This window comes from Puma concolor, chromosome A1 (assembly GCF_028749965.1).
Source record: "Puma concolor isolate L17-30 chromosome A1, mPumCon1.1.hap2, whole genome shotgun sequence".
NCBI lineage: Eukaryota > Metazoa > Chordata > Mammalia > Carnivora > Felidae > Puma > Puma concolor.
Genome location: NC_141667.1, coordinates 132386176 through 132399253, shown reverse-complemented (window position 1 = coordinate 132399253; position 13078 = coordinate 132386176). Strand labels below are relative to the sequence as shown.

The 13078-nt window shown below is 35.5% G+C and overlaps 1 protein-coding gene across 10 annotated transcripts in view; it reads right to left on the bottom strand.

Moving 5' to 3' along the window:
- RAPGEF6 (Rap guanine nucleotide exchange factor 6) overlaps positions 1-13078 on the bottom strand; it is a 196630-nt gene that overhangs the window by 50404 nt on the left and 133148 nt on the right. For all 10 annotated transcript variants that reach the window (XM_025923608.2, XM_086704659.1, XM_025923607.2 and 7 more), the window contains 2 exons: positions 7489-7729; positions 822-979 (listed from right to left, as the gene is read on the bottom strand). In XM_025923608.2, coding sequence (XP_025779393.1) covers positions 822-979; positions 7489-7729 — 399 coding nt within the window. The remainder of the gene's footprint in view (positions 1-821; positions 980-7488; positions 7730-13078) is intronic.

Genomic DNA, 13078 nt, shown 5'->3' with positions numbered 1-13078 from the left:
CTTCCTTCCTTTCTTATACTAGCTGTTAGGGCCTTCAGCATTAAAACTGAAGTTGAATCACAACTACACCAATCTTTGTAGATCTATTTATTTTTTTTTCTTTCTTCTCCTTGGACCTAATTATACATCTTGGTTTTAACTGTATGTGTCTTTTATTGAAAGCCATCCCAAATCCTTTCAAGTGATGGATACATAAGTAATTTTTCAAGTTTTTCTTCCCTGTAATGAAATTTTACATTATACAGTTAAATAACAATTTTTGTCTTTGGGCACGAACTGATGCATAAAAATAAACTTGATGTCCCACATGATGTTTACACCTAAAACCAAAATTTAAGCACTAATGAAAAGATGCTATAGTATATCTAATTAACAATACATGACAATAAAACAATTTTAGCTTCAGGTGCTGGGGAAAAAAGTTTCCAGAAAATTACTAACACATTTCAGTACCTCACAAAGGAAGAGAAGTGAGGCCACCAAGACTGAAAAAATTTCCCTTATCCTTTTCCACACCATGGATAACTTATTTCTTGGCTGAGAAGCAGCATCCTTGCTTTCTTTCCACTGTTCTGATAAGGGTTACCAAAAGATACTTAAATGTAATCTCTTTCCTATGTACTATTTTATATTGGAGCAAGTACTGCTCAAGCTTACGCAAAAAGACAAAATGAATGTTGTGTTTGGAGTTCTGCAGTGAGTCATAACCTTGAGATAAGAGAAGAGGGAAGCAAGCAAATCTATTTGATACACAAGTCTCAACCATCTAATTTGTCACTTTGGAATCAATACGGCTATATAAAATCACAAACAAAAATTACCTGAAGGATTAGAAAAATCCAACATGCTGGTGGTAGGCTGCAGGAGATCAGGGCTGCTGGAAGAGAGTGTTCCAGGAATAGGCATTATAGCCAGACTGTGCCTGCAGTGTCTTGTTCCCACAATGCTGTCATCTTGTGACTGGCTCAGGCCTCCATCACTTGAAAAAAATGTCATACATCACTTTAAAGTAATTGAGAATTCTTAATGGTAAATGTTTCTGCTGTCTGTACACTAAGGCATAATGGAACCAATTCAGAGTGGTGATTTAAAAAATTATATATTACAGCAATTTAAAAATAGGACAACTATAATAATGAATACACTTATAAGTTAAATTTTTAGGATAAATAAATTTTAAGCAAGTTAAACCTAAGAAATACTACTATATCATAAAGGTGTACTTCATAATGCATCATAAAGAAATAGTCACATTGAGTTTCTGTTGGTTTGGTAAAGAAATTAAATCTGGGTGTGTTGGGAGCCTTTAAAGATTGGCCAGTTTCAGTAGACACTAATATATGTATCCAACAAGGCACAACCACACCCCAACAAGGTTCACACTCACAACACAGTGGATGGTGACCTTTTAGGCAAAGGATGCAGCTGGGTCTAAACCCAAACCAAAAAATGGCAGGCTGCAGAAAACAAAGGGACCATATCCGAGTGACAAAGTAAGAGAGGTCTTTAAACATATGAACAACCGGAGAACTGCCCAAACCAGTGATAACTGGGAAAAGATAAGAGGAAGATGGCAAACAGAAAACAATGGGTATATGTGACAAGTACGAAGAAGAAAGAAGAGGGCCAGAAATCAATATAAAGGAAAAAGAATTTTATAGTCTCTGAAGTTTATTTGAGGACACATTATTTCTTGTGTGATGTCTCAAGTCTAATTACTTGGCTACTTCCTAGAGGAGAACATCAAAACTACAAAAGAAAGCGAACCATCTAAAGTTAATTCCCTTTAAAGTTTTAAAAAATATCAATCAAATGGCCATATGTAAGCAAATAAAGCACTCTTAAAATACTTTAAAGGTGTTACAGAGGCAACTCTAAATCCACTGAAGAGAAAAAAATCAAAAGAAATATAACTCTGTTACTTAAGTTTTAGATACCCCCAAAAGTTCTATAAAACAAAGGATAAATGAAACAGTCCTATATAAAGGACAGCAATGAAAAAGATTTCCATCAGCATCAATGATCAAAACACCACTTGTTTCTAAGAGTTAAACCAATTCTTAGGTTAACATTAATTCTTATCTATGTTTTACTCAATGTAGTATTCTACCCAATACTTGTTACACATATAGAGGTATCACAGAATACTTACCTATTATCATGGAATGCATTAAATGAATGGTATGGGATACATCCAGAATGTTAGAAGAGTCAAACACAGGACTTAGGCAGATAAGGCAACTATGCAAGATGAAGTGTGGAGGATGGTTAAATAAACAGCTAAAGAGCTGCTGCTAGTAGCCAGACAAGGAAGACAGAGCTAGGACAAGCAAGACTGCGGAGGAGTTAGGGAAAAGCATGAAGACACGGAAGAGAGCAAAAGTGTTTCAAGAGCCAGCTATGCATAACCTGGATAATTAGCTACATGACCTCAGGGAAATTTGTTTCTGGACCTTGGTTTCCCCATCTAAAAATATAACTCTCTCTCCCCCAGGACTACTGTAAAGATTAAATGAGGTAATGTGGATGAACATTTTGGCTCAGAGGAAAAAACAATTCCAATTTTTAAGAAGACAGTGAATTACTTTTACTGAAATTAAAACAGAACAGTACAAAACTAGAAAGTACATTTTAAAATTTTAACAGGCTTTCTAATTTAATTGATTTTTGAAAACATATCTGCCAATTTTTGGACACAGACGGTCAAGTAATTAAATCCAAAGAAACAAACTGTTAAAAGAAGTTAGCTGGTCCCATTAATAATAACAGTAGAATCAAATGTAATTGTGTTAAAAAGTTATAATATTCTACTAAAGGGAACTGGCTGCCTTAAGTTACAGTAAGATGGAATTCACTATAAGACTAAGGAAAGTGTATGAAACACTAAAAGTCCTTATCTCTTTTACTGATGTTATTTAACATTACCTCTGCTTTTTAATAATCAAAGACAGGACACTGTAGAGATATATTAATGTAAAGCTGGTTACAAATTCATGGTAATTAAGGTGTGAGCATGTATAAATGAAAACTATACTAATGTTATTATGTACAACCCATGCTATGACACGAATGAAACAGTATCTAATTGGCAAAATATCCATGCTTGTTTGGAAGCTGAATTGATAAAGCCCGTTTGCAAATATAGTAATTACATCATTTCTTACCAAAACAGTCTCCTGAGAAGATGATGCAGTAACAGAAACAACATACTTTTAAAAAATTCCTCAGTAACTCCCCAACACTAACTTTACTTAGAATAAAAGTATATTTTAGTTTCACATTATGAAACTAAGAAGGCTACATAAACACCTGTAATGCTAATAAAAAATAATCCCAATGTTAAAAGCAAACAAAGTATGCTGACAAAAAAAAAAAAAAAGGTGAGAAAAAATAATTTCTGATAAGCAAACAAGACAGTCTACTTCTGGGACTGTGTTACAAAGAATAATATTAAGCTGTTATATAAGCAATTTGTGATTAAAAAAAAATAAAGGCTGAATGATTTTAAAAAATAGGACATCAGATTTGCTTTTTTTCCACTGATGTTATTGGAAATTAGTAACTATTTTTCTACTTCTAATGTTCAGGAGAATTCTTTCATTTTAAAATTATGTCATGGTTAGGGATTTGGGGAATTATCTATTCTTAATTTCAACTATTTGTTCCTTCCTTATTTTAATATTCTTTGTCTCACAGATACACATACTCTTTCTTGTAGTATTTCGAGGACAATTCTTAGAGAAGTGAGTGCTACAAAGGCAGAGACCAAGAGCCTTTTTCAAAGAGCCTTGACACACATATGTTCAGAATTGTGGAATTAGACTCATCAAAATTATTTCTCACTTAAAAAATATTCAAAGTAGAAAATTAAAAACAATATAGTGAACAAGAAAACAATTACCTATAAAACCACACCCTACACAAAACCACAACCAACAGTTTTCCTTTTTAGTTATTTTTACAGTATACATTACAATCTAATTAACCAATCCCCTGTAGCTGGACTTCTAGGGTATTTCCAATTTTGTTTCATTATAGGTAATACTACTAAGAATATCTGTATATAAATCTTCATCAATTTATTACTAGAAATGGAATTGTTGAATCAAAGGTATAAACATTTTTAAAACTCTTAATCAAAAAATGCCCAGGGAAACCTGGGTGGCTCAGCTGGTTAAGCCTCCAACTCTTGATTTTGGTTCAGGTCATGATTGCCAGTTCGTGGAATAAGCCCCAGATCCAGCTCCAAGCTGACAGCCAGGAGCCAGTTTGGGATTCTCTCTCGGCCCCTTCCCCAGCTTGCACACACTCTTTCTCACTCAAAATAAATAAATAAAACATTTTTTAAAAATGCCCGAATACTTGATAGAAAGGTTGTCATTTCCTATTTTTTTTTTTAATAGTTATTTTTGAGAGAGAGAGGGAGCAAGGGAGGGGCAGAGAGAGAGAGAGAGAGAGAGAGAGAGAGAGAGAGGATCTCAAGCAGGCTCCACACTGTCAGCACAGTGCCCAACATGGGGCTCGAACTCAAGAACCATGAGGTAGTGACCTGAGCTGAAATCAAGAGTCAGACGCTCAACTGACTGAGCCACTCACGTACCCCATAATTTCATATTTCTACAGCAGTTTGAGCTTATTATTTGTCTTATGTTATCAATTCAGGCCCTGATTATTCTCCTGTCAATCTGTGATAAAACAAATGATACACCGTTTTTAAAATAAATTTTGTGTCCTTGATTATTGTGGATGTAGAGTATGTGACTCAACATTCTTTGCCTATTTTTCTATTGAAGTTTCAGTGATTTTATTGTGTACCTATTAAAAATCCCCTGAATTCATTTGTAATGATTAAGTGCCAAGAAACAGGACACACATTCATTCTCAAAACTGCAAAGTGACCAGTCTGACAAATCAGTTCTCTGCAAAAAAAAAAAAAAAAAAAAAAAAAGGCTCCAATGAAAACCTTTATGATTTCTACTAAAATAACATATTTTTTCTGGTATTTATATGGCTGAAATTATTGGCATTTTACTTCACTGAAACATGTTTAGAAGAGAGAGCCAGTTTAATATTAACACCTGATGTACAGTATTTTACTAATGTTAGCATTCACAGTGAACAGCCTCCGACTGGCAAAACAGACTCAATAAATACTTGCTAACTACTAAAAGAAAAAACAATTCCCTTCTGAGTTAACTACTTCTACAAAATATTTCATTTTGAGACGTACCAATACAAAGAAATAAGGCTTGAAAACACTCAAACGATTGTTCCTGGCCACCTTCCTTTCCATGCCTACTATAAGCAAAGATAGAATCCAAGAGGTGAAACCAATTCCCACTCCCTGAAGGAGATCCTATGGAGATGACAGACTGATTTAGCTGCCTGAAACTTGAACATAGCTACTTGGAATCTGACACTAACAAGCTGAAGTCCAATACAATCACTGTCCTATGGTTCTAGACAACACATGTCACAATTATGCCTCTGTTCAAAATGAAAAACAGTTAAAGGATACATTTATTCTAGATCAAATCCACCAGGGTTTCTAGAAATGGAACTCGGGGTAATACCTCCTAAGAATTCCCTTTACAAACTCTTTTTCTTTTTGGTCCTCCACTCATTTCCCTTTTCCCCAGTGCTGTCATGCACAATTCCAGTCATCCAAAACTGCCTCCCATCTTTACAATGTAGGCTAGTCCCTCTCATATTCTCCTTACCTCCCATTTATGAGAATAAGACTTCTCTTATAGTGTTTGCTGCCCTGCTGTCATATGACAGTATGCTCAATATTAAAAGAATTTTGCTACTTTAAAGTTAGGATTTTTACAATCTGCTTGCCTCTAGGAGAGCAGTCATTAAGAAAGAAATGAGTGACAATAAACACAGAGCTCAAGATGCTTTAATTCTCTGTGAGCCCCAAATTAAATGAAGAACAAATGTGTTACCTGATTGAAAGTAAGAACTCAAGAAGAAAAGCATGTTGAGATCAGGCAATCTCTGAGATCTTGAACACTATAAAAGCTGAGAGTTGACATTTACCTACTTCCAAGTTGTCCCCTAATTAGTGTCATTATTACAACGACAATGTGCTATACTGTCAACCCCAATACACCAAATACAACTAACAGAGCTTCTATCACTTCCTGCTATGACACGATGAAGTCCATCACTTTAGTATAATATTCAAAGTCTTTCATAACTCAGCTCTTCCCTATCTCTCCTGCTTCATCTCTACATGTATACCCAGAGTCTATATAACCTACCAAACTTGTTCCTGTCTTTGTGCACATCAAAACATTTATCACCCTGTAATGCACCATTTGTCTGCTTTCCCTTTTTAGATTACCAACTCTTAGAGGACAAGAAACTTGCTCTATTAATCTTCCTACATTTCTATATTTGAACACTGTCTGTGCCTTGTGTATAAGCATGTAGAGAATAAAGGGTTCCTGATACCAATTCCTTAAAAGTAGTAACTACCTGTTTTCAGCTCTCAAAACCACAGAGCATAGTGCTGGGAACTATAAGGAACTAAACAAATATTTGATTATGTTTTGCTTAAACGTTTTCTTCCTTTTATTTTTTTTTCTTCTCTTCTCTTTCTTTTACTTAATTCACTGTGTTAATTTATTCAACAAATACTGAGTGCCTACTGATGTGCTAGGTACTGAGCTGGATTAACACTTCTGTGATTGCTTTATGAAGTAGATAATGTAAAATATACAGATATAATATATACTACACCCATTCCCATCCACTTCAGTGAAATGATTTTCTTAAGTACTTTACAGACCTCAAATTACATTTCAAATCACAAACTTTCCTTCAGTTTTGGTGACATCTCATTTTAGAAACAAGTAGATTTGACTAAAAAGGTCAGCTTTAGAATTCAGGAAGGAATAAATAGTGCAATAAGAGAAAGATGATTTAGAAGACAAAAAAACTAGCATCCGCAAATTTATCCTCAAGTTTTAAGATGTTCAAATTTGGGAGCACTTGGGTGGCTCAGTCGGTTAAGCATCTGACTCTTGGTTTTGGCTCTGATCATGATCTCACAGTTCAGTGAGTTCGAGCCCCACTGCCAAGGCAGAACCTGCTTAGTGTTCTCTCCCTCCCTCTCTCTCTGCCCTCCCCCACTCACACTGTCGCTGTCTCTCTCAAAATAAATAAACTGAAAAAAAAAGAAAAAAGATGTCCAAAGGACTTAAATTAGATAAAAAGTACACAAGAAAAGATTTTGTAAAATAAAATGGTCAGTCTTTCCTAAAATTCAAAACAAAGCTACTAGAAGAATATATACTCTAGTAGTGGTAATTTCATGGAAATGATGGAAAGATACTAAGATTTTCTTATTTATGGTTTACTTGAAGATTTTATAATGCGTTAGTTGTATAAAAAACAAATTGACCCCAAATTCCCTTCCCCCAAATAAAAACTTTAGAGTCAACAGGAAAATGTCTACATTACTGAGATGATTGTACCTACCTGAACAGTTTTGGAGGCAGGATACTAAACCGTGTTTTATCCAAAATTTTCCTGATTTTGTTTCTTCCACCTGAAACAGTATTTGCTTTTATTTTCTTATTTCCTTTCTCCTGTGATGTCTGTTCGATATCTCCTGGTACATCCTGGATTGAATGGCGATTACTTTTTTTTTCAGCAATTTTAGGAATATGAGGAACTCCATATTTTTCTTGTTCAGTCCTACTAAGTAACTCTTTGAACACTGTGTAAATAAATAAAGTTGTCATTTGTTTTATTCTCATTAGCAAGTTTTTACAAAAACAACAAATTTTAAACATCAATACAGTCACTTTCTATTATTTGGCCTTTCAAAGTCTCATCCACTCAACATTATGAAATCTACACCATGCTTCATTAGCTATACCAACTTATCTCTTCATTTCTTTTTACGATTTTATTTTTAATTTTTTTTTTTAACATTTTTATTTATTTTTGAGACAGGGAGAGACAGAGCATGAACAGGGGAGGGTCAGAGAGAGGGAGACACAGAATCTGAAACAGGCTTCAGGCTCTGAGCTGTCAGCACAGAGCCCGACAAGGGGCTTGAACTCCCGGACCGCGAGATCATGACCTGAGCCGAAGTCGGCCGCTTAACTGACTGAGCCACCCAGGCACCCCTAAGTTTTTATTTTTAAGTAATCTCTACACCCAATGTAGGGGCTCAAACTTACAACCCTGAGATCAAGAGTCACATGTGCTACTGACTGAGCCAACGAGATGTCCTTTAAAAAAATTTTTAAGGCAATTTCTACACCCAATATGGGGGGTTGAACCCAGGATGCTGGAATCAACAGTCACATGCTCTAACAACTGAGTCAGCCAGGTGCCCCTGTCTTCAGTTTTTATAAATGCCTATACTTCTGATATAGGCCAAAAGGGAAAAAACAAAGTCATTGGCAGAAATGAAAAGGAAGTAGGCAGGCAGCATGTTTGAAAAGTTCAAGGCTTCCTATTTAGCAATATTTGCTATGTAATAATAATAAGCAATATTAACTGCTAATCCTCTCAGATTTTATAAAACCAGATATTTAGATTCTATTATTTATGTTATTTCATATCATAATATATATCACTTGATATGAGATAGAAGTACTGTAGTCATGTTGTTTTGTAAAATTTAGCCATTAAAAAAAGAAAAAAAAAAGTTTTGATCGACCTATTTTTGCCAGAAATAAACAGTACTAAATTTAATAATAAATCACCATTTCCTCAAGGTCACATTTATGAGACTCCTGTCACTGAGTAAAGCAGCTAATAAACTTTCACTACAGTGGTCTGAAGTAACAACCAATCATTCTTAGGTAACTTCAGGTCGACCGTAAGTCTAAGGAGTTATTTCATCCTTAAGAACAGTACAAGTACACTCGAAGATTTGCCTATCTAGCGATCTCTTTGCCTAGATCAGTTTTTTTTTACCTTGTAAGAGGGGCTATACCTCCTTGGGATCAAGTGAAAAAAAGAAAAATCCTTAGAAGACTATGTATCTAGTAACTATTAGTGTCATCTTTTCCAATTAGGATAACCTATATTACTTAGGTTTCATTAATGTCATGAAAATATTTTTCAGTTGTTTTAAATATGTGTTCTTAAATAAGACCTATCAACTAGTAGAGGGGGAAAAAAACCCACTAAAAAGATAAATGCTAAGGAAGAAGGTAATTTCCTAAGAATTCATGGTGTCTGGGAGGGTCTGAATAAAAGAAAAATGAAGCTACATATTCTTGAATATGAAGGTCTTCAGAAGGTGCAGGTTTCAGTAGTGTTACTTGGAACCTTCATAAAAGAAAAATAAATTTTATAAATGTGCCCACTGAAAAACAGAGAATTGTGATCTTTTTTGTTTTGGGGACAAATCAATCATTTCCTTCACTATCAAACGAGTTACAAGTAAGATCCAATAGACAAAGACTTAAAAGCTGATGCATTACAACACAAAATGGCTTGGTATTCAGTTGTAAAAGTAGATCATCTTGAAAGTTTCAACCAGGATGTTATCACATTACCAAAGCATACTGAAAGTTTATGAAAAGCACATTTTCTGCCTTCAAAATAATAAACATCTTTGGAGTCACCTTTTAAAGATAATTTGCTTGATTAAAATGCAACAAATTCCTCTGAGTTTGTTTAGAAAATTTTGTTTTATTTTAAGCCATGTGGTAAAGGTGAAAATGCCTTTTTGAGGTAAAACTGATACACATCCATGCAAAAAACCACTTATTGACCTACAAACACGAAGGCACTACACTATGCGCTCGTAGATAACCCCTATTGCAGAAGAGTAAGTGTACAAAATATGGTACAGAAAGATCATAACCAGAGGAATTAAGAAAGCAGGAAAGGGAAAATCTTCCCTAATTAAGTTGCTGTAAGGTGAGTAGATTTTAACTAGGCAAAGTGAGGGGAAGGAGGAATGACTCTAGGTAGAAGAAATCTCAAGTTCCAAGTCCCTGTGGTAAAAAGAAACAAAGAAAATTAAGATGACTGGAGAACAAGGCAAAGAAAGGGCCTAAAAATGCTACAGTGAAGAGCAATAGGAAATCTTTAAATGGGCAGCAGATATCCCTGCCTGTGGTATGTACATAAGACAACTCAAGGGTGTACACAGTAGCTTACAGCTTCACTGGACTTGTGTATATAGTTACAAATAAAACTGTAGAAATTTTGATTTATAGATGAAGAGAAAATAATAAATTTTAAAAAATCAGTCAAGGTTCAAGACAAAAATTAATAGGTGAGCAAGTGTAATTACAATGCTATTAAAAAGCAATACTAAATATATGAATCAGAAATGAAGGTGCCCAAGAATCAAGAAAAGTAATAAATTGGACTACATGAAGATTAAAAATTTCTCAGTCTCTACAATTACGTACATATGTATACACACACACAACAAGCAAAGTCAAAAGACAACTTGGGAAAATATTTGCAACCCTTCGACTAAAAGATACTGGGGGTGCCTGGGTGGCCCAGTAGGGTAAGTGTCTGACTCTTGATTTTTGGCTCAGGTCATGATCTCATGGTTCATGAGATCAAGCGCCATATCGGGCTGTGCTGACAGTGCAGAGCCTGCTTGGGATTCTCTCCTGCCCCTTTCCTGTTCACACTCTCTCCCAAAATAAATAAATATTAAAAAACAAACAAAAAAAAAGACTACAAGATATTGTCCTTTCTTATAACACATTCAAATACATCAATAAAACATGAGTACCTCAAAATAAAAATGGACAAATGACTTTGTAAAAAATAAATGTTAACCTTTAAAAAAAAAAAGGTGCTCAACCTCCCTCATTATTAAATAATGTATATCAATAAAAATAAAGTTGATTATACCTGTTGCAGAGGCATTCTTATATACTGATAAAGAAAGTGTATGTAGACTGGGGTAAACTTTTGGAAAGTGAAACTGCAGCACTGTTAAAAATTAATTCCACTATGAGAAATTTACCTTCTAGGTCTATCTACATAAGCATAAAAGTATACAGGATTTTTATTTCAACACTGTAAATAGCAAAAACTGAAAACAACCCAAAACACCCATCAATACATTAGCTCAACAGATTATAATGATATTGCAGTGGATTTCTCTGCAATAACAATTATACAAGAATTAAATCTGTATCAACTCCTAAGCAAAGATCCAGAATGCTATACACAGTATGGCTCTACTGTATACCTTTTTTAAATGTTTTCATTTTCAAAACATACACATATAATACTTTTATGAAAACATTAAAATGCTAATAATAAATTATCTGAGTGATGAGATTTTCAAATGTTAGAAAGTTATGAAAGCCAGGAGGAATAGATGAGCTAAAATACCAGGGCAAAAAGATGGTAAACGGAGATTGCCTGATGTTTTCTTCTCTCAACATGAAGTCTAAACATGAAACGGGCATCAGGTAGAGAGACTCTGCTAGAGGAAAAAGGATTTTTGATGGCTTCAAGTACTGGCATAAAAACTGGAATACACACAAGGCCCAAAGCAGTGATGCCTTCCTCCATGGGACATATCTACTCCTAAGACAAGGTAGAAGAGCTGGGGACAGGTTCGAAATTTCTTAGTCTCATGGTACTTAGGAGACAAAGTCACACAACAAGGAAGGGTGTGCAACCAATACATGACATATTTCTCTGCTTGGGGTGAGAGGCTCAAGAGCTAAGTTAAAAAATCTCTCAAGGGCCAAATTTCTACAAAAAATAAGACAAAAAGCTACCAGACTCTGAATCAAAAGCCACGCCTTAGGGAAAAACTGGGAGTGAGGGTAGGAGGACAAGGCTGACAAAACAAAGTATAATTTCCCACAATCTCTCTGTGCTCAGAGACAAAGTTCCATTAGAGAAGGGGCCTGCATCAAACACATGACAAATCTCACTCTCATTTTGAAACTTGGGTATAGTCTAAGTAATTTTGTAACCTAGCCTGACCCAGCTCAATTCCCCTTACCTTATATGCTTAAACAGAGGAAATGGCAAATCCTTTCTATGAGAAAATACTAATCTGCCTATTTGCTAAGGTTCCTTAGTATACAAAGTACAGCATACAATAAAAAATTGTAAGACACACAAAATAAGACACTTTGATAATAGGGGGGATCAGAGAATAAAAGATAACACCCATTTTGGAATTAACACACAAGATTTTTGTAATAACCGTTATAAATATATTAAATAAAATAGAGATAAAATGGATGAAAATATGGTTTTGAGAATTGAGTATAAGAGAATTGAGTTTATAAGAGAGATTCAAACAGATATTCTAGAACTAAAAATTATCTAAAATGAAATTCTCTGGCTGTGTTCAAGGGCAGGACGGATACAGAAGAAAAGAGGAAAACTTTGCTTAAACCCAGGTCATTAGAAAATATCCAAACTGAAGCACAAAGAGAGGGAAAAAGGTCAAGAACACAACAGTCTGTAAAAGATGCATGGAACTCAATCTTTTAATATGTAAGTAAGTGAACTCTCACACAAAAAGGAGGCAGAATGGCAAAGGCAATGCCTCAGTTGATGACTGCGACAAAGTTTTGCTATCTTTGTTTAGCCTTCTGTGGGCTGTGGTACAGTTTCCAAAGCTTTGCAGGGTTATCTTCACCTGTTTGCTCTGCGCCACCACTCAGTCTGCCTGGGACCCGAGCAGAGGTCCACTGGCATGCCAGTTCTCCAAGTCTCTGGTGTGCTGAATAGGATCACATCCGTGCACACACACAGGATGGAGGTGAGCTTGGGATCTCATAAACAACTTTATGGAGTCGTCTCCTCTACCTCAGTTATCAACCTACTAACTTCCACAGTTCCTTAGGCTACCCTTTTCAGTCCTTTAGAAAGAAATTGCTGACTCTGGCTCTGTAGGGGCCAATGAGGAGGAAGAGAGAAAGAGTGTGTGTGTGGGCGGGGGCGGGGGGGGGGGGGGGACAATGAAGGAGCCACAGCTCCAGTGAATGGTGAAGAACGTTCCCCTCCCTCCGAAGTCTGGCTTGTGCAGCTGTACTGCTGCTTGGAGGCTGAGGCCTGACAGAATGGGAAAAAAAAGAGGGGGGAAAAACTGTGGGGA